Here is a 27,478-nt window from a genome sequence, read left to right on the forward strand (position 1 = left end):
CTCGAGTCCACACCTCTGCCAAGAAGATAGACATCTACAGCTAGAGAGGGTTCAAAGCGGGCCTGGCCACACACACAGACAGACACAGACGTCACGTGACTTGCTGATGGTTCTGAGCTCATCGAGATGAACTTGGACGACCGGAAGATCTCACGGTTCCCATCGCGGTGAGCGGTGGCGCAACGGTTAGCGCTACGGAGACGGACACCACGGAGACCCAAGTTCGCTTCCTGCTCGCGGCCACCACCACCACCACCTCTCAGCGATGATGTGAAGCGGGCCTGAGCCGCCCCTAGGTCGACTCGGCCTCAAATGAGTGCACCTGGCGCCGTGGTGTTTGTGTCTGGGGGAGACAAAGGCGGCTGGGCGTGGTGCTGGCCACCCACCCCCTCTGTGTCACAGTGCCGGTAGCCTCATAGGCACTCCTCACTGCTAACAGCACTTCCTCAAAAGTCTATTACAGGCTATATGTGTGTGTGTGGTGGGTGTGTATGTGTGTATCACCCTGTATAGTTTGTGGTGCTGGCCATTCAGTCCCTCTGTGTGTGTTAAGGTGACGGCCTTCTTAGACACTGCTGCTGCTGCTACTCGTTACAGCTGACAGCCACTTGCCCCTTCAGTCTGTTACAGGCTACACACGGGAGGGGATCTTTGTCTTTGAAGGGTTTATATCTTCCGATCGATATCATCTAGAAATACGCGACAAGAGGTATCATGAGCGAGGGTTTTGATCTGCTTTAATTGCACCAGCTGCCTCTGCTGCTGCTCCACTGGATGCATATATACACACAGCTAAACACACACACAGCTACACACACAGCCACACACACACAGCCACACACACACAGCTACACACACACACAGCTACACACACACAGAGATACACACACACAGCTACACACACACAGCTACACACACACACAGCTACACACACACAGCTACACACACACACAGCTACACACACACAGAGATACACACACACAGCTACACACACACAGCTACACACACAGCTAAACACACACAGCTACACACACAGCCACACGCTCAGCTACACACACACAGATACACACACGCACAGCTACACAAACACACACACACAGCTACACACACACAGCTACACACACAGCTACACACACACAGATACACACACACACAGCTACACAAACACACACACACAGCTACACACACAGCTACACACACAGATACACACACGCACAGCTACACACACAGCTACACACACACACAGCTACAAACACGCCGTGCATGCCTCTCAACCCACCCCTGCCTATTCACGCTTCCAATTACTGCACTGTACACCGATTGCATCATCGCCACCACAGCCATCACCACCATCACCACCACTACCATCACCACTATAACCATCACTACCATCACCACTACAACCACCACAACCACCAGAACCATCACTACCATCACCACCACTACAACCATCACTAACATCTCCTCCATCACCATCACTACCATCACCACCATAACCATTACTACCATCACCACCATCACCACAACCAACACAACCACCACAACCATCACTACCATCACCACCACTACAACCATCACTAACATCACCTCCATCACCATCACTACCATCACCACCATAACCATCACTACTATCACCACCATAACCATCACTACCATAACCATCACTACCACCATAACCATCACTACCACCATAACCATCACTACCATCACCACCATAACCATCACTACCATAACCATCACTACCACCATAACCATCACTACCACCATCACCATCACTAACATCACCACCATAACCATCTGGGCATCTACCCAAGGGCACGGGAATTCCCCTTTCACAAAGTAAATGTCCCTTTCACAATGAGGACTCGGTTTTTCGTGCATGTGCCAGATCGCGTAAATATATAAATGCGTGTCGTGAAACTCAACACCACCATCATCACCACCACCGTCACAACCACCACTCGACACAGCCAATCAGTAAACGAAAGGTGGCCAAATTAGTGAGTTAAGCACACTAACCGGTGTGTGTGTGTGTGTGTTGGGAGAGGAGTTAACCCACAACATCTCACAGGGTCCCGGGATCGAACCCATGCCCTCCTGCGTACCAGGCGAGGTAGTTAACAGATGCTAGCAACCGGTGGTGCCCGACAAAGTCCGGTGCTTTCCTTCGATATCCTAAAACAAACAGTGGATCGTATTTCCATAGCAAGCTGCAATTCTTTGTTGACTCTTTCCACATAAGCCAGCTGCCACAGAGCAGTTTGTTCAGGTGAGTGTCATTACTAAAAACTAAACGATGTTTATTTTTACCAGGTAAATCCCGATGAGCTGTGCAGCTCTTGTTCACAAACCACGTGGCCATCACAAATTACATATCGACCAAAGTGGATGATATCATCATCACGTCGAAATGTATAGCAGCAGCCAATTGCTTATGTGGATTAAAAATGTACGAGGAAAAGCCAGAGGACCCGGATTGTGAGTCTACGGCTCTCCGTATGGTGAGTCAATGGTGACTTTCAAACTCACCGCATCTGAAAGAACCTGGTTTCAGCAAGGTTCAAATTCGGGCAGCTGAAACCGGGATTTGACACCAACAGCATGGTGGCTCCATTCCCCTGACCCAGAGGTGTGGACTCGAGTCATGTGACTTGGACTCGAGTCAGACTCGAGTCATGAATTTGATGACTTGCGACTCGACTTGGACTTGCATAACAATGACTTTGTCCCACCTATGAGATGTGGACTCGAGTCATGTGACTTGGACTCGAGTCAGACTCGAGTCATGAATTTGATGACTTGCGACTCGACTTGGACTTGCATAACAATGACTTTGTCCCACCTCTGCCCTGACCCCTCTTAGCTGCCCGGTCACCTCTTTGCTATTTTGGCGATACAAGCAGTCTCAGACTTACGAACATCCACCCTTATGAACAATCACACTTACGAACACTGGTGTACTACTGCCAATGCGTTCGTATATACAGGATGCTTGGAAAAAATGTGAACATCTTCTTGGTTCTTTCGGTAAAGTCACGTAGAAGGGAAATAATAAAACAATGAAAATTAAACGTAAGATAAAAACATTAAAAGTTACGTAGAAAGGAAATAAAAATAAATTTAAATAAAAACAATAAGATAAAAACATTAAAAGTCACGTAGAAGGGAATAATAAAATTATAAAAATAAAAGGGGGTTTGTCACGTAGACGAAACTTTCCAATTCGTTACTAGTTCTGCATTAGCCGGTTGCGTGTTGGAGTAAACCCATGAAAAAATTAACAATTTTAGTATATTGTGTAGTACACTGTTGTGTGTTGGAGAGTAAACCCACTACGACATTTACAATTCGAGTATCCGTGACGTTTCGCCAGGACATTACAAGCAGCAGCATCAGGCAACAGCCACAGATCTTCTTGGTTCTTTCGGTAAAGTCACGTAGAAGGGAAATAATAAAACAATAAAAACTAAACATAATAAAATACGATTCTCACGACGTTTCGGCCACAACGCAAGCAGCCGTCCTCAGGTGAAGAACAGGTCTGTCGGGGAGACAGCGTCTGTATATATTGTTTTTACCCTTTCTGGCAGTAATGAAACAGGAGTTGTGTTAAGATCTTAACATACAAATCGATGATACAGCTTTTGCAAGGAATCAAGTTACTGCCGCATTCACCACGCACGGTACTCGTGGCAAAACATGCAAACAAACATGGCTCTGATAATAAATGATGCATTGTCTTTGAAACATTGGCCAACACCAGGGACCGCAGCCATCTTTCCGGCCTTGTCTGACCACCAGTGTCAGACCAGAGAGCAATGGCAAAAGGCGAAGAGTACAGAGACAACGCCAAATAGCAGAGGACTCATAGCTTGGGTCAAGCTGTGACATATCTATGGGATAACCTATCTGCCAGCTGTATCAAAATTATGAAAAATAGGAATAGGTTTAAATTTTGATTTAAAGCTTTCGTGACTGCAGGGATTCATCTTTTTGGTTCTTTCGGTAAAGTCATCACGTAGAAGGTAAATAATAAAATAATAAAAATAAAACATAATAAAATAATTCTCACGACGTTTCGGCCACAACGCAAGCAGCCTTCCTCAGGTGAAGAACAGGTCTGTCGGAAAGACAGCGTCTGAATGAGCACCACCAAGACGCTGTCTTTCCGACAGACCTGTGCTTCATCTGAGGACGGCTGCTTGCGTTGTGGCCGAAACGTCGTGAGAATTGTATTTGATGTTTTATTTTTATTATTTTATTATTTCCCTTCTACGTGACTTTACCGAAAGAACCAAGAAGAGGAATAGGTTTGTTTACCCTTTCTGACAATAAAACAGGTGTTGTGTTAAGATGTTCAAACACCAAATAAATTACAGCTTTTACTAGGAATCAAGTTACTACGTTAGCCAACACAGCGATTGTGGCGATCATGCTAACAAACCATGCTCTGATTATAATATACGTGTTGTCTCTGAAACTGATTGGCCTACACCATATACTTGCAAATTTTGGGAGAAGATTATGACCTCTAACATGCCTGTCAACCCCTTACCTTATTACAGACCAATTCAGACCTTATTGGTCACCCCGTGCCCCTGAAAAATCTCAATGTTCATCCTACAAAGTCCCATCACAAGGAATAACACAAACAAATAGACATATTTTTATATGCCCATATTGAAACGGCTGTACACCATATGGGCCTGAAAACTCAATTTCCCCTGTACAAGAGAATCCGGGGTAAACCGTATGGGTTGACAGCTATGCTCTAATGCAGTGGTTCTTAACCTTTTTGGAGGTACCGAACCCCACCAGTTTCATATGCGCATTCACCGAACCCTTATTAATTGGACAAATAAAATATGATTTTTTCAAATGTTTTACTGGTGCACAATCTTATGAGTCGGGTGTGTGTCTTAACCTCTGCCGAACCCCTGAGACTGACTCACCGAACCCCTGGGGTTCGATCGAACCCAGGTTAAGAACCACTGCTCTAATGTATATGTAGTGCCAATACTGTAATCGCAAGGGATCCCAGGCTACTGTTCAAGATGACGTCACGAACGAAAGGAAAAAGAGGGCGGGGCGTGAGAGTTTGGAACTCTTGGGGGGTGGGGTGACGTCACCGGAAGAGGCGGGGCTGTGGGGGGCAACTTCCTGGTGGGATTTGGAGTGGAGTGGTTGCACGCGGCATGTGACACGTGGGCTGAATAAAGAGAAGTTGTGTCATCTCAATCTTCATCTGGTGGACTCATTACATATTTCAGTCTAACACCTAGGAGGCTTTTACGACCAATATTCATCATAGAGGTGATTGTGTAAATATATAAATGTGTCGTTAAATCCGCCACCACCCGACACAGCCAACTAGTAAGGTTTGTCACGTAAACAGAACGTGCCAATTCGTTACTAGTACAGCACACCGGTGTGTAAATGTTGTGGCTTTGCTCTCCAACACATTACTACGAGTGTTGTATATACAATGTAAGAGTGTATATACAATGTAAGAGTGTAGATACAATGTATATAAATGTGCATACATGTTTAATAAAGTACAGTACTGTCGAGTTCATTTTTCAGTAACCATCGGTAGCATCCAGGTCAGATAGAACACCTGAGATTATTTTGGTCACATGCCCTCAGATCCACCGCTGGCAAGCGGTGCGATTCCACTCCTCGCTTCCCGCCCTCGTGCAGTGAACGTAGCGAGTGGCAAAGTGTTGAGTGCGAATCGGGGGGTCCGCGTACCCCGAGACCTGCACTGCACTGCGCCATTTGTCATCGCGCAACAAACCCGTTCGACGAAATCAATAAGTAAGAATTACCCCGTTGCCTGAAGTTGGGGCCGGTGTGTCTGGAATGTATGTATCCACTCGCGAACGAATGGCGAGGCGACCGGCTGTGATGATTCACAAACTGTGGATTGGAGGGGGATCCCCCCCCCCCACCTATGCCACCCAAGTGGGGAATTACTTGAAAAAATTCCCAAAAAGTTTTGGCCGTTTTAACAAGAAGTCATGAAATTTCACCTCTTGCGATCGCGCCAACAGATCCACGAAACTATGTAAATGTTTGTATTTTACCAGGTAAGGCCCACTGAGCTATGTAGATATTTTTTACCCGAAGTGACTTGGCCATCACAAATGAAAGCTCAACGAAGTGACATATATTCATCATCATCATTATTGTCGTTGTGTCGAAATTTCTAACAGCAGCCAAATAACTCGAAACTCATGATCCACAGAGACCCCATAGACACATACAGAGACCCGCAGACTCACACAGACCCAAAACACTCACACAGAGACCCATAGACTCACAAAAACCCACAGACTCGCACAGAGACCCACAGACAGCAACAACTGCCATTCACCAAGTGGCGGTGATGTCACCGCGGTGCTTGTGCCAGGCTATGTGCACTTTATGGCCACGTGAAGTGTCCAACACCCGTTGGCAGGAGGTCCTGGGACAGAACCTGCAGGTGCCATGGGTTGACTGAGATGACTGGCCGAAGCACCACCTGTACCCCGAGCTACCCGGCACTTCTCTGCCCTCCATTGTTGCTGGAGGGTGATTCCCTCCAACTGCCCAGTAGCAGTGTCCTTCACGAGTCTCCTCCACGGAGGCCGATCTTGACACCACTGGTACCGGTCATCGGCAAGTCCACTCAGCTCTACATCCTCTTGTACCACATCACTCAATCTCTTCTGTAGCCCGTGCCGCGCCCACTTACCCCCCTCTATGCAGCCGAACAAAAGCTGTTTCGGCATGCAGTGGGGCCTGGTTAAACCCCAGACGGATCGCAGGCAGGCCAGCCTGAATGTTTCTAACCGGTGAATACTTTCCATTATGGGAGGTTTCACAAGCATAGAGAAGGGAAGGCATAACTATGGCCGAGAAGACCCAAAGCATCGTTCGGAGCGACAGATAGGTAGCTTCTACACAGCATTATGCAGACAATGAAAATATAATTCTGTTCAACCAGAGACGGTCATGAGCACACTGCCCAGGTATGGGAAACTCTGCACTCTGTCCCATCACCAATTTGGAGTTGTGGGGGTGGAGTGTCCGATGGTACAAAATACCCAGGCAGGTGCTTAGTTTTGGTGGGGCTGATGGCAAAACCTTATCTCTTAGTGGCACGCTCCAGGTTGAGCAGCATCTGCTCCAACTCCTCACACAGAGACCCATAGACTCACTCACAGAGACTCACAAAAAATATCCCCCGCGTAGCCTAAACAGACTGTAGGAGCAAGTACTGTTAGCGAGCACCTATGAAGGTCGTCACGGCATACATGGGGATGGCCAGCACTACGCCCGGCCGCCTTTGTCTCCCCAGTGGCGATGTTTACTACACACCGCACCAGGGGAGGCCCAGGACCGGTTCAGATAATCGTCACTGATGTTGGCCGTGAGCGAGAATGGAACGTGGGTCTCCAGGTTCATAGGGCACACTACCGCTCCCCCTCAACAGACACACAGAGACTCACCCACACAGAGACCCACAGACTCACACAAAGAGAATCACTATCACACACTTAGACTCACTCTCACACACACAGAGACTCACCCACACAGAGACCCACAGACCCTCACACACAGACTCACACACACAGAGACTCACAGACTCACCCACACACAGACCCACAGCATCACACAGAGACCCTCACACACAGAGACTCACCCACACAGAGACCCACAGACTCACACACAGACTCTCACACACACAGACTCACTCACACACAGAGACTCACACACACACAGAGACTCACACACACACAGAGACTCACTCACACACAGAGACTCACTCACACACTTAGACTCACACAGAGACTCACACAGAGACTCACACACACACAACAACCGCCATTCGCCACTAAGTGGCGGTGACGTCACCACGACGCTTGTGCCAGGCCATGTGCACCTTGAGGCCACGTGAAGTGTCGAACGCCCGCTGGCAGGAGGTCACGGGGCAGACCCAGGTGCCACGGGTCGACTGACCGAGATGACCGAGATGACTGGCTGATGCACCACCTGTGCCCCCTACTGTACCAACTTGCTGTGCTTTAGCCACCCGGCGCTCCGCTCGTTGTTGTGAGCGTCGCTCCTCCGCCCTCCGTTGTTGTTGGAGGGCGACTGCCTCCAACTGCCCAGTAGCGTCCTTCACGATCCTCCTCCACTGAGGCCGATCTTGACACCGCTGGTACCAGTCATCGGCAAGTCCACTCAGCTCCACATCCTCCTGTACCACATCACTCCATCTCTTCTCTAGCCCGTGCCGCGCCCGTTTAGCCCCCTCGATCCGGCCGAACAAAAGCTGTTTAGGCATGCGGTGGCTAGGCATGCGGGCTACATGACCCAGCCAACGCAGCCTTGCCTGCCGGAGGAGCTCACTGATGGGACTTTGCCCAGATCTTTCAAGGACTTGTGAGCTCCTCACACAATCCAGCCTGGTTAAACCCAGGATGGATCGTAGGCAGGCCAGCCTAAATGTTTCCAACCGGCGAAGATGCTCCACTAGGGGGGTCCACGTTTCGCAAGCGTAGAGAAGGGAGGGAATGACCGTGGCCGAGAAGACCTGAAGCTTCGTGCGGAGCGACAGACCAGGTAGCTTCCACACAGCGTTACGCGACCGATGAAAATATATTGCCGCTCGACTGATTCGGAGTGAGACCTCTGCTGATAAACTGGAGCCGGTCATAAGCACACTGCCCAGGTATGGGAAACTCTCCACTCTCTCCACAACTGCCCCACACACACAGAGACTCACACACACACAGAGACTCACTCACACACAGATACGCACACAGAGACTCACTCACAGAGACTCACTCACATACAGAGCGACTCACACAAACACACTCACACACACAGACTCACCCACAGAGACCCACAGACTCTAACACAGAGACTCACAGACTCTCACACAGAGACTCACCCACACAGAGACCTACAGACTCACTCACACAAAGACCCACAGACCCTCACACACAAACTCACACACACAGAGACTCACAGACTCACCCACACAAAGACCCACATACCCTCACACACAGACTCACACACACAGAGACTCACAGACTCACCCACAGAGAGACCCACAGACACTCGCACACAGACTCACACACATAGAGACTCACAGACTCTCACACACAGAGACCCACAGACTCACCCACACAGAGACCCACAGACTCTCACACACAGAGAGAATCACTATCACACACTTAGACTCACTCTCTCACAGAGACTCTCTCACACAGAGAGTCTCACACACTTAGACCCACAGACTCACACACAGAGACTCTCACACAGATAATCACTCACAGAGACCCACAGCGTCACACACAGAGACTCTCACAGAGACTCACACACACAGAGACTCACAGACTCACCCACATAGAGACCCACAGACTCACACACAGAGACTCTCACTCACACAGACTCACAGACTCACCCACACAGAGGCCCACAGACTCTCACAGAGACTCACCCACACAAAGACCCACAGACTCTCACACAGAGACCCACAGACTCTCACACAGAGACTCTCACTCACACAGAGACTCACCACGAACGCCGCGAGTAGAAGTGCGGTGATGTAATCCGGCAGGCTCGTCATCGTTGTCAATTCCTTTATAGTCGCGAGGCCATCAACCTCGACTTCATCATCGGTGGACGGATCGACCACCGCGCAAGCGAAAGGAAGTGTCCCAGCGTAGACGTGGCTGATGTAGTTCCCCCTTGAGCAACGTGACCTCCCCAATACCACACCCACCATGACCACTCCAATGTGACGCTGCGCCATCTGGCGGGCTGAGTCATGGACCTAACAACTTTTGGTGGTGTTCATTCAGACGCTGTCTTTCCGACAGACCTGTTCTTCACCTGAGGACGGCTGCTTGTGTTGTGGCCGAAACGTCGTGAGAATGATTTTATTGTTTTATTTTTATTATTTTATTATTTCCCTTCTACGTGATGACTTTACCGAAGGAACCAAGAAGATGAATCCCTGCAGTCACGAAAGCTTTAAATCGAAAAGTATATTAGAGGTAATCAAATCACGTCAACAAATACAACGACTACCACACTACGTGGTATGTTAGCAGATGTAAGGCCCCACTAAGGCTGCTGTGTCGTTATTTGCGGCTGATATCATCATCATCACGTGGACATTTATAGCAGCAGCAGCCAAATAATGTAATCTCACACGCATAGGGATACAGAGACCCATAGAGATACATAGAAACGATAAATGCACAGATACCCATAGATATACAGAGACCCATAGAGATACATAGAGACCCATAGCCCCACAGAGAGCCAGGAGATACATAGAGACCCATAGAGATAAGTAGAGACCCATAAGACCCACAGGCACCCATAGACACACAGAGACCCATGTAGATGCACATAGAACAGACATGGGCAAAGTACGGCCCATTGGGCTTTTTATACCGGCCCGCCGAACTTGTCCAAATTTTACCTTCCTCCTGTAATGCCCCAATTTCCCCATTAGATGGCGCACTTTGTGTAATTCAACAAAACAAACAAAACTTAACTCCGAGATCTCTCCGAATTTCACGAGTCCGTTCTAGACCCCACAGTTTTTTAAAAGAGTTTTAAGCACAGAAAACATAATTAAAATATTTGAAAGATCATTAATTATACAAACTTTTCAATAATTTCATTCTTCACTTCGATTTAAATTCTTTAAAACCTTCTTCTCACCAACATTACCACTCATTACCACTTTCTCCGAAGGCAAGTTTGTAAAAGAATACACGGTACAGACAGCAGACATCTTGTGTCCGGAGATCAAAAGCAAATTTGAAAAAGTCAGTTTATCACGCAGGACTGTGACTCGCCGTGTGGAACTGATTGATAAAAATATAGCCAGTCAATTAAACAAAAGTCTGATTCCTTTGAATTATATTTACTAGCACTGGATGAAAGTACGGACGTAAAATACACTGCTCAGCTCCTCATTTTTATCCGAGGCATTGACGATAGTTTTGCGATAACAGAGGAGTTTTTGACCATGGAGTCCCTGAAAGGAGCAACGCGGGGAGAGGACTTGTATAACCAGGTATCTGCTGTCATCGAAAGAATGACACTACCTCGGAGTAAACTTGTCAATGTCACAACGGATGGATCGCCAAATTTAACTGGAAAAAATGTTGGGCTGCTTAAAAGAATCCCGGATAAAGTGAAAGAGGAAAACCCTGTCCAGGATCTTATTTTCCTTCACTGCATCATCCATCAGGAATCCCTGTGTAAGTCTGTATTGCAGCTTAATCATGTCGTGAATCCAGTCGTAAAACTTGTGAACTTTATACGAGCAAGGGGACTTCAGCACCGTCAGTTTATTACGTTCCTGGAGGAAACTGATGCGGATCATCAGGACTTGCTGTACCACTCTCGTGTCCGCTGGTTAAGTTTGGGGAAAGTGTTACAACGAGTGTGGGAGCTGAAAGAGGACATCATCGCATTTTTGGAGTTGATGGGGAAATCTGACGAATTCCCTGAGCTAAGCGACAAGAACTGGCTTAGTGACTTTGCGTTTGCTGTGGACATATTTTCACACATGAATGAGCTGAATGTGAAACTGCAAGGGAAAGATCAGTTTGTTCACGACATGTACAAACATGTGAAAGCCTTCAAATCCAAGCTCACTTTGTTCTCCAGACAAATTGCAAACAAATCTCTCGCTCATTTCTTCCCTCATTACGTTGGTGATACATATTTATATAGATAGATATATTTATATATTTCCAGAAAGTTTCTATTGGGGTTTCTTCTATAAATCAATAATTTACATTTGATCATATTTACAACAGTCAATCGTAACCCAAATGCAGATCACTATGCCGGGTCGTCGTTGATAGTTTGCTCTTTTAGTTGTCGTTCTTGCTCATTAGTTGTTTCTAATTTATCTGTTGGTTGTGGTTGTTGCACTGTTCCGTTCTCATGGACGCCGTTCAGACAGAGAGACACGTTGCTTCTTCCGGTGCTTTTTCTTTTCTGGCTACAGCTGGTGAGAGAGAGAGAAAGTAGAATGAGTGGAGAGGGCGATGGTATTCGTCACGATATCTTCACATACACGCGCATTTTATTTAAGCCATGTTAGGGCCCATTGTGACAAAGCATGTCTTTGCAAAGTTGCTCTGTATGTACGTTGAACTTCTTATGCACCGTACGTTGTCAACCGTTGGTTATTAGAGGTGTGGGGGAAGGACAACAATCTAAACGCAACAGCAACAATCCAGTTTTAAGTTCTATATAGCAGTAACCATTGATGTACATTCTAATAATGGTCTAATGTGTAAATTAAAAATGTATTTCTTTAGAACTGCTTTCTGTGTAGTTTGCTGTCCTCCCCACACCTGCGATTAACACAGCTACGTGCGGTGTGAAATAAATTCAAACATCCTAGGATGGCTAAAACTAAAAATTTAGCGTACATTTTGTCGGCGCTACACTTTTGCCTATAATGTTTAACATTTAATAGTAAAATATCCTTCCTCCCTAAATCCAGCTATGACGACATTGCACAGTAAAACAGCTTTACAAGTTGAACCTCTTACCTATACATTGTCGGTGTATCCACCAATAAGCGAGATAAGCAACTCCAGCAACAAATGCCGAACCTAGAACGCCAACTCCAGCCGCAATAGCAATGACACCAACGTCTAGAAAAAGACGGATAATGCATTAATTTTTAGTAGCACTAAGGTACGATACTGTTAAATATAACTTGTACAGTAAATGCATAGAATGAAAAAAATTAAAGTAGCATACAATACTGTACACATATCCACGCACAGTACTGTGAACAAATCTCGGCACATGTCAAGAATAAAACAAAAAACACAATCACAATTTTAATTGGTAAATGATTTTGGGTTTTCACGTGGGTTCTCACTTGATTTCTCCTGGCAGGAGTCGCTGTTTTCTGGTCGGTAAAATCCAACATCGCAGACGCACTTCCTATTTTGGGTAGCATTGCAATCTCGCTGGATGACCTCATCTGCCAGGAACAAAAACGGGCATTAGTTCGGAGACCCAAGGACACAAGTGTGAAGGAGGTGGTCGAGTTACGTCAGATACTCTGCAGTCAGAATTTAATAATTGAGTGGGGCAAAATTACTTTCACCTCTCGGTACTGAAACTCACGTTGGCCGCAGACTGTGCAGGTTAAGCACCAGGGTTCTTGGTTGTCCCCATCCGTGTACTTGCCATCGAAGCAGGACAGACAGTGGGTGTACCCGTCGTTCGTTGAGCAGTCGTCAGCCATGAAGGTTCCTAAGTGAGGGGGGGGGGGGGAGTAGCGTGAGGTGAGAGGGGAAAGGCAGCGGGGGTGAGTGCATGGAGAATCATGGAAGATGGTTAAACTAAAATCCTAAACGATTTTAAAATTGACGATGTAAGGTCCACTGAGCTATATACAGTTGATCATCGATTGTCCAGCACACGACTATCCGGCTTCCAACATCCGGTGGTCCTGGGCCGATCCGGCAAAACCGCTCTAAAAGCTGTACCAGTCCATGCATGGCAAAAAAAGTATCTCTGCTTGATTTCAGTGTCAAGTATATACATTATACACCACATACAACAAGTTAATGAAAATACTGGACATATATAGATTTTTCGTGACTAATAACTGCAGTAAATAAAAAACAAAATATACAGTGTGATCCGGCAAAAAGTGCGTGTAATTCTGCATTCGCATAAAAGGCAAGTTGTTGAAACAAGAGCGTAGTACTACGTACATCACCCCATGCAGTCATTGGGATTGGAGTGGTAAGTACGGTACGGTAAATACAGTAACGTTTGACAGTAGAACATGTTTATGCAATTTCATATAAAGAAATTTTAAACACGAAGAAAACATACACAACACCTGAAAGCAATGTTATGCAAGAATGTGAAATAATAATATATTTTAAAGAATGTCATGTGGCGTTTTTGAAAATCCGGCACCCCCCCCGAAGCAGCCAGATAATCTATGACCTGGCCACATGATGGCCCAACGAAGTGCCTTATTATGTAGAAATATATATAGCAGCCAAATGTTCGAAACGCATGACGTCAATTGTGACCGGAGGGAACGAAGAAACATCCACGCGACCACAGGGAGAGAGAGACATGCCAACTCGTAATATACAGCAGGCGTCAGGGTCGCGATCAAACCCACAACGTTATGTTTACCTGGCGAGATAGTTAACATCTCCTAGCCACCGCGAGGCCCCATTAGAATAAGAAACTTACCGGCAGGGCAGAGTAGGCAGCACAGACCGGAAATCGACCTGTATCGTCCCTGGGGACAATCAATCTTCGTGCCTGAACAAATCTGCGTACACACACACACAACATGAGGGCAGATTTCATTAATTAATTACGGATGAAATTCGTCTTTGTCACTCAAAGAACAACGCAGTACATTTTCCTCCACAAAACAAATAAGCAGCCACTGCTAGTCCACGGTGACAGGACCGACGTTGGTTTCCGTATCTCGCGGAGATGGCCAGGTGACTCGATAGTTCAGAGATGCCGAGATCCTTTGTTCTATTCTAGGCTCCATCTACCTATGATTAAACTGGGGTTCTCTTAAACTGTGTCAGGGCTTGCTGAGACTCGGTTCGTGACATTTACGTAACAATGCTCTCCAGGAATAACGAAATGGCGTTCTACGGGAGGGTCGCGCTAAGCAAGGTCTGCCTGTATATAAATAAGCAATGTTTCTGTGGCAATGTCCATGCAATTGCCCTTTTGCGAACTGTTTACTACGACGCCTCGCTGGTTGAAGTTTCAAATAAGGTCCTTGGTAGACTACAACTTTTTAAGAATGTGGCAGGGTGGTCCCCCGAACCCCATGGCGTGACCGTATTTCCCTAGTTCTCTTTTCATTACATTGGCTACCGGTCTTGAAACCATTAAAGTTTAAGAGGTTTCTACTAGTTTTCAAAGCCTTACATGGGGCTGGCACCATCGCCATATATTCACGAGCTAATTCATCCATACACCCCCTCAAGGTCGTTAAGATCTGCAAACTAGTGACTACCCCCCACCAGGATTTCCCCTTCACGCTGTGTTCACAAAGAACAAACATCTCCCATCTCATGCAAGCGTCTTAACAGGCTGTTACTGAGTCGCGAGTAACAGCAGCACCAGGGGCGGAATGGCCACCGCCCATACAAAGACACATACACAGAGATATATACAAATACAGAGATACACACATAAACAGAGGTACATATAGAGATAAATACACAGAGATACACAGATGCACACAGATACAGAGATACATACACACATACAGAGAGATACACAGAGATACACAGATATATATAGAGATATACAAAGAAATGCACACACACAGATACAGAGAGATGCACACAGAAATACACACACATATATACATAAATTATGTAATGCTAGCGTATGTGGGATTTCGCCGCCCCAGCCCCTAAGCCAATCAGGCGCCACGAAGCATCGGGGGCAGGGTCTAAGGGCGGAGCCGGGGGGCATTAAGGGAGGGGTATTATCTGGAAGGTTCTTAAGGGGTGTGGCGAAGGGCGGAGTCTGGGTGACGTGGAAAGGAGATATAAGGGGAAGCCGAAAGGGGCTCGGGGTCAGTTGGTGGGAACTGGAAGCTGGGCCACGTCGGGTGTCTCCGCGAGCCATCGGCCATGTGGCAGCGCGGAGACGGCTCCCGGCGTGCCGTCTGCCAGCGGTGCGCGGGAGCGGGGAAGCGCGAGAGCGGCGCGGGGGCGGGGCGTCAGTCAGCGACGTGCCGCGGAGTGACTGAAGGGAGCGGAATGCGAGCTGTCCATAACGAAGAATAAAGAGACGGAGACACAGTCGCTTGTCGTCGACCTGTTTTATTACACATACAACAACCGCCATCTTCTTCTTTCTTATATATAAAAGTCTCCGTGCGTGCGCTTGCGGGGGATTTGGCTCGGACACCCTAAGCCCCGCAGTGGGAATAGGCGATTCTGTTTTCATGTCCGTAAACTTTAAAGTCGTTTAATTAACGATGTTGTGGCATTCTTATTTTAATTATTTACTTCTTGCCCGACATCGACCGTACCAACTGACGACAATTGCCTGGGGGGGGCGGACTCTGCCAAGTGATGCGCGTTCGGTCGAGCTCACGGGGCACATTTTATTTTACGCGTTTAACATGCAATAAATATAGACATAACGCTGCGGATTTTTTTCTTCACAGTCTCATGTCCTTTTCGCCCCCCCCCCCAACACGATGCGTGCAGTTACTGTATAAAGTCCTTAGATATTAATATTAATAAAGTACTTACATAGTATTATTATGACTCGGGCGGGGGGATGGTGGGGGGGGTAGCGGCCCAGCCCGCAGCCTGGCAATGTCTCACCTCCTCCGGCTTGCCAATCGAGGCGAGGCCGCGGGCTCTGCACGGGACTAGGCGTCACCACGCTAATGTAAAGTACAATTTTATTGCATCTTTCGCTAACAACTCAGGTGTATTGTTTACTATTATCAAACTAATACGTTGCCTAAAATTACAATCATAATGTTTGCGTGCAGAAAACTACATTTTCATTCTTAGGTTGTTAAATATTTCCTTTTTTGGTGCGTTTTTATGACGCTGCGATGGTGTACTGCCAGTCTGTGCTGTGGGCTGCTGCCTGCTGATTCATTAATGTTAGTGCACTGCCACTCTATCTACACTGCTAATTTTGCTTTTGCCCATTATGAGTGTATGCCAGTCTATAATCTGTTGCCTGCTTCTTTACCTCACAAAGTGTACTGTGAGCATTTCATGTCGACTGTATCCTGCTTTTTCAGCTGCTGCCTGTATTGCCAGCTTTTTATCTCCACTGTAGCAATTCTTATGTCATTGAGTCGGCGTACTGGCAGTCTATAATCTATAATGTAGCCTGCTTCTCAACTTACCTGTGCCTACTGCTGCTATTTAATGTTCACTTATTTCAGATTATTTCTACTATGCATTGCTATTGTTTCGATTGCTCACATCCCGCAATTTACTGATATGTACTACTGCGATGCTGATAGCTGTGCCATCATCGGGGATTGCTGTGCACGTCGATGTGTGTGTGCGAGTCGATGTGTGTGTTTGAGTCCACATGTGTGTGCGTGTTAGTCGATGTGTGTGCATGGCTCCATGTCAGTGTGTAAGTCAATGTGCGTTTGTGTGTCTATATATGTCAGTCAATGTCCGGCGACGTGAGGATTCCGATTCTAAATACTGGCCTGGAGCCCACTGTCATACAGGCGGGCACAGTACTGGCCCATGCATCGCCCGCGGAAACCGATGTCGGGGGGACGGAGCCCCCGCGGGTTATCACGACTGCCGAGATATGGGGGGGTGATAATGACGGGGAATCGCTGGATGCGCTCTGTGAGGAAAGCCCTGACTTGTCAGTTGTGCAAAGGTCTGCGTTGCGGGTGCTTCTTCTAGAGTTTGCAGACGTGTTTAGCAAACACAAATACGACATTGGCCACACGTCATTGGTCCACCACCACATTGACACGGGAAATGCGGCCCCCATTCGCCAGGACCCCTACAGGTTAAGCCCTGCTGAGAAGGAGCACGTTCGCACCGCGGTCGAGGAAATGCTAGCTGCAGACATCATCGCCCCTTCTACTAGTTTGTGGGGGGCCCGTATTGTCCTCGTCAAAAAGCAGGATGGCACCTTAAGGTTTTGCGTGGACTTTCGGAAGTTTAACAAAGTCTCGGTTGCTGACGCATACCCGTAACCACGTATGGATGACTCCCTGAATGCCTTGTCGGGGACCCGATTCTTTTCTGGCTTTTGGCAGTTGCTGTTAGACGATAGTTCCAAACCAAAAACGGCGTTTAGTACCCCCCAGGGCTTGTTTGAACTCAACCGCCTCCCCATGGGGCTACATTCCAGTCCGGCCACGTTCCAATGGATAATGGAATTAGTTTTAGCAGGGCTCCAGTGGGATTCGTGTCTCATCTACCTTGATGATGTTATTGTTTTTGCACGTACGTTCGAGGAGCACCTGCAGCGGCTGCAAGCAGTTTTCCTTAAAATGAGGGCGGCCGACTTAAAGTTCAAGCCACAGAAATGCCATTTCCTGCAAAAGTCGGTGCGATACCATTACTACCATCACCACCATCACCACAACCAACACAACCACCACAACCATCACTACCATCACCACCACTACAACCATCACTAACATCACCTCCATCACCATCACTACCATCACCACCATAACCATCACTACTATCACCACCACAACCACCACAACCATTATTACCATCACCACCATCACCACCACAACCATCACCACCACTACAACCATCACTACCATAACCACCATAACCATCACTACCATCACCACCACAACCACCACAACCATTCTTACCATCACCACCACAACCATCACCACCACTACAACCATCACTAACATCACCTCCATCACCATCACTACTATCACCACCATAACCATTACTACCATCACCACCATCACCACAACCATCACTACCATCACCACCACTACAACCATCACTAACATCACCTCCATCACCATCACTAACATCACCACCATAACCATCTGGGCATCTACCCAAGGGCACGGAAATTCCCCTTTTACAAAGTAAATGTCCCTTTCACAATGAGGACTCGGTTTTTCGTGCATGTGCCAGATCGCATAAATTAAAAAAATGCGTGTCGTGAAACTCACCACCATCATCACCACCACCGTCACAACCACCACTCGACACAGCCAATCAGTAAACGAAAGGTGGCCAAATTAGTGAGTTAAGCACACTAACCGGTGTGTGTGTGTGTGTTGGGAGAGGAGCTAACCCACAACATCTCACAGGGTCCCGGGATCGAACCCATGCCCTCCTGCGTACCAGGCGAGGTAGTTAACAGATGCTAGCAACCGGTGGTGCCCGACAAAGTCCGGTGGTTTCCTTCGATATCCTAAAACAAACAGTGGATCGTATTTCCATAGCAATCTGCAATTCTTTGTTGATTTTATCCACGTAAGCCAGCTGCCACAGAGCAGTTTTTTCAGGTGAGTGTCATTACTAAAAACTAAACGATGTTTATTTTTACCAGGTAAATCCCGATGAGCTGTGCAGCTCTTGTTCACAAACCACCTGGCCAACACAAATTACATATCGACCAAAGTGGATGATATCATCATCACGTCGAAATGTAAAGCAGCGGCCAATTGCTCAAGTAGATTAAAAATGTACGAGGAAAAGCCGAAGGATCCGGATTGTGAGTCTACGGCTCTCCGTATGGTGAGTCAATGGTGACTTTCAAACTCACCGCATCTGAAAGAACCTGGTTTCAGCAAGGTTCAAATTCGGGCAGCTGAAACCGGGATTTGACACCAATAGCATGGTGGCTCCATTCCCCTGACCCCTCTTAGCTGCCCGGTCACCTCTTTGCTATTTTGGCGATACAAGCAGTCTCAGACTTACGAACATCCACCCTTATGAACAATCACACTTACGAACACTGGTGTACTACTGCCAATGCGTTCATAAATACAGGATGCTTAAAAAAAATGTGAACACTTCTGAGAATTTGCAACAACGCCACAAGAAATGTGCCTCTGGGCTCTGGAGACCACCTGGAGAAGATTGCAGGCGTGCTTGACGATGATGGCGAACACGTGGAGACTGTTTGACTGTTTGAAGGATATTAACATTGCATTTGTTACCATGTTACAGTGTATTTAATATCCGTTCTTTTTCCATGAAAAACGATAGTTCCGTCTAAGTGTTAACATTTTTTCAAAGCAACCTGTATATCTTCTTGGTTCTTTCGGTAAAGTCACGTAGAAGGGAAATAATAAAATAATAAAAATAAAACAATAAAATAATTCTCACGACGTTTCGGCCACAATGCAAGCAGCCGTCCTCAGGTTTTATTATTTCCCTTCTACGTGACATTACCGAAAGAACCAAGAAGAGGAATAGGTTTGTTTACCCTTTCTGACAATAAAACAGGTGTTGTGTTAAGATGTTCAAGCGCCAAATAAATTACAGCTTTTACTAGGAATCAAGTTACTACGTTAACCAACACAGTGATTGTGGCGAACATGCTAACAAACCATGCTCTGATTATAATATACGTGTTGTCTCTGAAACTGATTGGCCTACACCATATACTTGCAAATTTTGGTAGAAGATTGACCTCTAACATGCCTGTCAACCCCTTACCTTATTACAGACCAATTCAGACCTTATTGGTCATCCCGTGCCCCTGAAAAATCTCAATGTTCATCCTATAAAGTCCCATCACAAGGGAGAAACACAAACAAAGACACATATTTTTGTGCCCATATTGAAACGGCTGTACACCATAACGGCTTGAAAACTCAATTTCCCCTGTACAAGAGAATCCGGGGTAAACCGTATGGGTTGCCAGCTATGCTCTAATGTATATGTAGTGCCAATAACTCCCAAGAGATCCCAGGCTACTGTTCAAGATGACGTCACGAACGAAAGGAAAGAGAGGGCGGGGCGTGAGAGTTTGGGAACTCTCAGGGGGGATGGGGGGTGACGTCACCGGAAGAGGCGGGGCTTTGGGGGGCAGCTTCCTGGTGGGATTTGAATTGGAGTGATCGCACGCCAGAGGTCGCAAACGGGTTTTGATTCCTTACCCGTACCCGGCCGCACCAGGGTCGCAAATGGGTACCCGTACCCGGCCGTTCCCTACCCGTACCCTACCCAAAATGAGTGACAAACGGTGACTCACCAGTGACTCACGGCCTACCCGTACCCGGCCGCACCAGGGTCGCAAACGGCTACCCGTACCCGGCCGGGTACGGGTAGCCGGGTAGGGTACGGGTACCGGGTACCCGGTTGCGACCTCTGTCGCACGCGGCATGTGACACGTGGGCTGAATAAAGAGTTGTGTCGTCTCAATCTTCGTCTGGTGGACTCCTTACATATTTCAGTCTAACACCTAGAAGGCTTTTACGACCAATATTCATCATAGAGGTTTGTTTGGGTTAGATCTCGTAAATATAAATGTGTCGTTAAATCCGCCACCACCCGACACAGCGAATTAGTAAGGTTTGTCACGTAAACAGAACGTGCCAATTCGTTACTAGTACAGCACACCGGTGTGTAAATGTTGTGGCTTTGCTCTCCAACACATTACTACGAGTGTTGTATATACAATGTAAGAGTGTAGATACAATGTATATAAATGTACATACATGTTTAATAAAGTACAGTACTGTCGAGTTCATTTTTCAGTAACCATCGGTAGCATCCAGGTCAGATAGAACACCTGAGAATATTTTGGTCACATGCCCTCAGATCCACTGCTGGCAAGCGGTGCGATTCCACTCCTCGCTTCCCGCCCCGTGCGCATGCAGTGAACGTAGCGAGTGGCAAAGTGTTGAGTGCGAATCGGGGGGTCCGCGTACCCCGAGACCTGCACTGCACTATTTGTCATCGCGCAACAAACCCGTTCGACGAAAACAATAAGTAAGAATTACCCCGTTGCCTGAAGTTGGGGCCGGTGTGTCTGGCATGTATGTATCAACTCGCGAACGAATGACGAGGCGACCGGCTGTGATGATTCACAAACTGTGGATTGGAGGGGGATCCCCCCCCCCACCTATGCCACCCAAGTGGGGAATTACTTGAAAAAATTCCCAAAAAGTTTTGGCCGTTTTAACAAGAAGTCATGAAATTTCACCTCTTGCGATCGCGCCAACAGATCCACGAAACTATGTAAATGTTTGTATTTTACCAGGTAAGGCCCACTGAGCTATGTAGATATTTTTTCCCCGAAGTGACTTGGCCATCACAAATGAAAGCTCAACGAAGTGACATATATTCATCTTCATCATCATTATTGTCGTTGTGTCGAAATTTCTAACAGCAGCCAAATAACTCGAAACTCATGATCCACAGAGACCCCATAGACACATACAGAGACCCGCAGACTCACACAGACCCCAAACACTCACACAGAGACCCATAGACTCACAAAAACCCACAGACTCGCACAGAGACCCAGAGACAGCAACAACTGCCATTCGCCAAGTGGCGGTGATGTCACCGCGGTGCTTGTGCCAGGCTATGTGCACTTTATGGCCACGTGAAGTGTCCAACACCCGTTGGCAGGAGGTCCTGGGACAGAACCTGCAGGTGCCATGGGTTGACTGAAATGACTGGCCGAAGCACTACCTGTACCCCGAGCTGCCCGGCACTTCTCTGCCCTCCATTGTTGCTGGAGGGAGACTCCCTCCAACTGCCCAGTAGCAGTGTCCTTCACGAGTCTCCTCCACGGAGGCCGATCTTGACACCACTGGTACCGGTCATCGGCAAGTCTACTCAGCTCTACATCCTCTTGTACCACATCACTCCATCTCTTCTGTAGCCCGTGCCGCGCCCACTTACCCCCCTCTATGCGGCCGAACAAAAGCTGTTTCGGCATGCAGTGGCCTGGTTAAACCCCAGACGGATCGCAGGCAGGCCAGCCTGAATGTTTCTAACCGGTGAATATTTTCCATCAGGGGAGGTTTCACAAGCATAGCGAAGGGAAGGCATAACTATGGCCGAGAAGACCCAAAGCATCGTTCGGAGCGTAAGACAGGTAGCTTCCACACAGCATTATGCAGACAATGAAAAGATAATGCAACTCAACTGATTCGGAGTGAGACCTCTCCTGTCAAATTGGAGCTGGTCATGAGCACACTGCCCAGGTATGGGAAACTCTGCACTCTCTCCACTACTGCCCCACCACCGATTGGGAGTTGTGGGGGTGGAGTGTCCGATAGTACAAAATACCCAGGCAGGTGCTTAGTTTTGGTGGGGCTGATGGTAAGACCTCATCTCTTTGTGGCACGCTCCAGGTTTAGCAGCAGCACCTCCAACTCCTCAGAGTGAGCAGCAATCACCAGTTCATCAGTATACGTAACATGGTTGACCAATAGGGAGCAATCGCTCAATGGCACCCGAGCATCCATCAGCTTCCCATTGTTTCTGTATCAGATGGAATTCCTCTGGTACAGCCATGAAAAGCTTCTTGAACTACGTGGTCAAAAAATATGTAAAATAATGTAGGTGCCAGAGGAGATCCCTGTCGCACCCCAAGGTGAATAGGAAATGGATCCGACTCCTGGCCATGCAGCTTTACCTGGGCCCGCTCACCATTATGAAGGCCCTTAATGATTGTGAGCAGAGAGTCAGGGACTCCTAAAGCACAAAGAACAGCCCAGAGCCCAGGCCTATTGATGGTGTCATAGGCCTTGACCAGGTCAATAAAGCAGAGATGTAGGTCCTGTTGGAATTCCTTACACTTCTGGAGAAAACAGACAAAAACAACTGTTATGTGTGCAGGACCGCCCTGGCCTGAAACTAAATTGGGGCTCCTCAAGCCCCTCTCGTCAGCGTGCCTGGCAAGGCGATTTCGAATAATCCTTGCCAGGACCTTTCCTGGCACACTGAGGAGGGAGATGCCCCTGTAGTTGTTACAGTCTGTGCGGCCCCCCTTCTTAAAGAGGAGGACAACCAGGGCATCCTTCCAATCCTGCAGGATTCATCCAGTGGGCCACACTGTTATGATGAGAATATATATTCTTAGGTTTTTTCGGTAAAGTCACGTAGGTAAAACATCAAAATTAATGAAAATAAAATAAAATAAAAACAAAAATCACGACGTTTCAGAGGCAACACAAGTCTCCGTCATCAGGTGGGACCGTCACAGCCAGATTAGCTGCATCCTGTTGCATCACTTGATGCAGCTAATCTGGCTGTGTCGGTCCCACCTGATGACGGAGACTTGTGTTGCCTCCGAAACGTCGTTATTTTTGTTTTTATTTAATTTTATTTTCATTAATTTTGATGTTTTACCTACGTGACTTTACCGAAAAAACCCAAGAATATGAATCCTTGCAGTCACGAAAGCTTCAAATCTAGAATAAATGAGAATAGGTTTTTTCCCCTTTTTTCTGGCAACAAAACAACCTTTTTACAAGGAATCATGTCTGCATTAACCACAATACTTGTGGTCAGAATGCAAAAAAAACACACTCTGATAATATATGCATTGTCTTTGAAACCGATTGGTCCACACCAGAGACAGCTTTCTTTTGAGCCTCGTCTCAAACGGTGTTAGACCAGAGGACGCCAAAAGGCGTACAGCACAAAGACAACGCACTATCAGAGTAATGAGAGCTCGGGTTGAGCATCTACATCATGGGACCTCTTTTGCCAGTACCAAAATATGAGAATAGGTTTTTTCCCCTTTTTTTGGTGCTGGCAAAGGAGGTCCCATGATGTAGATGTTATTATGTCAGCAGTTCACTTTGGAGATCATCTCTTCCCGGCACTTTTTCTGGTCTCAGATTTTGGATCGCCTTCCATACTTCCTCAACAGATGGTACTTGAGCCAGCCACTCACAGGGGGTGACTGTCTTAAAATATTTTGGGCACCACAGCCTCAGCAGGGTCATCCCCACTTTGCCCCATGATGTTTCTAGGCTGAGGAATTTCTCATCCCCCAGGAGCTCACAGAAATGCTCAGCAAATCAGCAAACCTGTTACTGGGGGTCGGAGATCGGATCACCTTTCTTTCCCCTAAAGATGGTGATAGGTGTGGCTATGCAAGTTACTTTTTTTGATCGCGGCCTACTGCAGCAGACTCCATCTCCTCAGCAATCCGCAACCACCACCCAACCTTGCAGCACATCACGGCTCTCCGAACCTCCGAGCGAAGGCTATGGTAAGCCTCGTAATTCTCTGACGTTGGATGCTGTAGCCGATGAGAGTGGGCCTGTCGCTTTTTCTCAGCCAGCCTGAACACCTGCTCTATCAGCGAGGGTCTCTGGGGAGGTCTGGACCGTATATCCAAAGCAGCCATTGCAGCTGCATTAGCCACAGTCCTAAACCTCGCCCATTTCCCCTCGGCATCAGGAGGAGTGGGGGACGATGTCAACTCCAGCTGCAAGCGATGATGACATTCTTGCTTGCAACTTTCATCAGAGTCCAGGCCACTATGGATTTGAACGGGGTCCTAGAAAGACAAACCACCAATGCAGTGGAGGGATGGCAGATGACAAGCCGATGGTCAGCTCCATGGTAGGTCCAGCAGATATTCATCCTTGGACTCAGCATGCATCCATGTTGTTGTGCGGATGCGCCGATTCCAGAACAGCGTGTTGGTAACTACAATCCCAAGGACTGCACATAAATCTAGCCACATTGTTATTGAGCTGATCTGGCCCTGCCTTCCAATCACTCCAGACCAGGTGCCAGCATCATGACCCACTGGGACATTGAAGTCACCCAACAAGATGACTCTATCCCGAAGGGCCACTTTCGCTAGCACCTGGGACAGCAGGTTATCGAAGGCATCTGACTCATCGGCCTTGCCTGCATCCCTCCACTGATGTTAATCTTCGGTGGGGAGTAACCACGACCACCACTCTTTGCCTCTGATTGATGAGAAGGCGAGCACAAAATAGCCTGAGGCTTACAGCTTCCCACACTTTATTGCCACGCTCCCAAGCATCCTTCATATTTTATTCACAGAGATCCATAAACTCACACGTAGACCCACAGACTCACACAGAGACCCATCGACTCATCACACAGAGACCCATAGACTCACACAGAGACCCATAGATTTGCACGGAGACCCACAGACTCACACGGAGACCCAGGACCGGGTCAGATAATCGTCACTGATGTTGGCCGTGAGCGAGAATTGAACGTGGGTCGCCAGGTTCATAGGGCAGCGCGCTAACCGCTACACTACCGCTCCCCCTTAACAGACACACAGAGACTCACCCACACAGAGACCCACAGCATTACACACAGAACCTCACCCACACAGAGACCCACAGACCCTCACACACAGACTTACACACACAGAGACTCACACACACACAGAGCCTCACCCACACAGAGACCCACAGACTCACACAAAGAGAATCACTATCACACACTTAGACTCACTCTCACACACACAGAGACTCACCCACAGAGACCCACAGACTCTCACACAGAGACTCTCACACAGAGACTCACAGAGACCCACAGCCTCACACACAGAGACTCTCACACACAGAGACCTACAGACTCACACACAGAGACTCTCACACACAGAGACCCACAGACTCACACACAGAGACTCTCACACGCAAAGAATCACTATCACACACTTAGACTCACTCTCACACACACAGAAACTCACTCACACACAGAGACTCGCACACAGAGACTCACTCACATACAGAGCGACTCACACACACATAGACTCGCACACACAGAAACTCACAGACTCACCCACACTTAGACCCACAGACTCACACACAGAGACTCTCACACACACAGAGAGACTCACAGACTCACCCACACAGAGGCCCACAGAGACTCACACACAGAGACTCACAGACTCACCCACACAGAGACCCACAGACTCTCACACAGAGACTCTCACTCACACAGAGACTCACAGACTCACCCACACAGAGGCCCACAGACTCTCACAGAGACTCACCCACACAAAGACCCACAGACTCAAACACAGAGACTCTCACACTCACAGAGACTCACCACGAATGCCGCGAGTAGAAGTGCGGTGATGTAATCCGGCAGTCGGGTCATCGTTGTCAATTCCTTTAGAGTCGCGATGCCATCAACCTCGACTTCATCATCAGTGCATGGCGGTGGATGGCTTGGTCGACCACAAGCGAAAGGAAGTGTACCAGCGTAGACGTGGCTGATGTAGTTCCCCCTTCAGCAACTTGACCTCCAATACCACACCCACCACTTCACTGTGGCAGTCTGCGATTCGGGGTGACGCACCGCCATCTGGCGGGCTGAGTCATGGCCCTAACAGCTTTTCATTTCGGAATGATTATCGTGTCGATGGCTGGAGGAGAAATCCGATGAGCTGCGAAGCTCTTTGTACAAAAATAAAATCACGAAAGGTCCAGTGGAGTGCACGGCGCTTGGAACGTTACGACAACAAACACAACAACAACACGATGGGAGTGCAACAATTTAGTAGAGCATACTCTTTGGTTCTTTCGGTAAAGTCACGTTGGTATAAAATAAATGAAATAACGACGTTTCGACCGCAACACAAGCGATCGTCATCGGGTGGGAAAACCACAGCAAGAATTTTTTTTGCTGAAGTGGGAGAGAGATTCCGTGGTTGAGGTTATATAGGTAGTAGAGTTTTACTCATAAATTGTAAATCTAGGTCTTTTCACGTCTTTTTTATTGCTTTACATGATAATTATAATTGATCCCCGATACAGATTTTGTTGGGGTTAGACCGCGTACATATATAATAATGTGTCGTTAAACCCGCCACCAACCGACACAGCGCACAAGTGACGCCATTACATCCACCCCTCTATTTAAGGAACGAAACCGGTGGACTTCTGCCACAACTGTGGCTGTCGCCCGATAAGGCCGTTTGTGAAATACCGGCGAAACATCACGCT

The 27,478-nt window shown here is 47.5% G+C and overlaps 1 protein-coding gene across 2 annotated transcripts in view; it reads right to left on the minus strand.

The window, feature by feature from the left end:
* The window catches only part of LOC144953827 (tumor necrosis factor receptor superfamily member 6-like), an 80,956-nt gene extending 54,126 nt beyond the window's left edge, over positions 1-26,830 (minus strand). Inside the window, exons 1-6 of one of the 2 annotated variants that reach the window (XM_078884476.1) lie at positions 26,580-26,830; positions 14,272-14,353; positions 13,177-13,305; positions 12,926-13,030; positions 12,588-12,692; positions 9,572-12,034 (exon numbers count right to left, since the gene is read on the minus strand). In XM_078884476.1, the coding sequence (XP_078740602.1) occupies positions 9,572-9,808 (237 nt within the window). In that variant the 5' untranslated portion in view covers positions 9,809-12,034; positions 12,588-12,692; positions 12,926-13,030; ... (1 more) ...; positions 14,272-14,353; positions 26,580-26,830. The remainder of the gene's footprint in view (positions 1-9,571; positions 12,035-12,587; positions 12,693-12,925; positions 13,031-13,176; positions 13,306-14,271; positions 14,354-26,579) is intronic. The other variant, XM_078884478.1, reaches the window with a different exon arrangement.
* Between the last annotated feature and the right edge of the window lie 648 nt (positions 26,831-27,478).

The sequence above is a fragment of the Lampetra fluviatilis genome (genome assembly GCF_964198595.1).
Source record: "Lampetra fluviatilis chromosome 45 unlocalized genomic scaffold, kcLamFluv1.1 SUPER_45_unloc_2, whole genome shotgun sequence".
NCBI lineage: Eukaryota > Metazoa > Chordata > Hyperoartia > Petromyzontiformes > Petromyzontidae > Lampetra > Lampetra fluviatilis.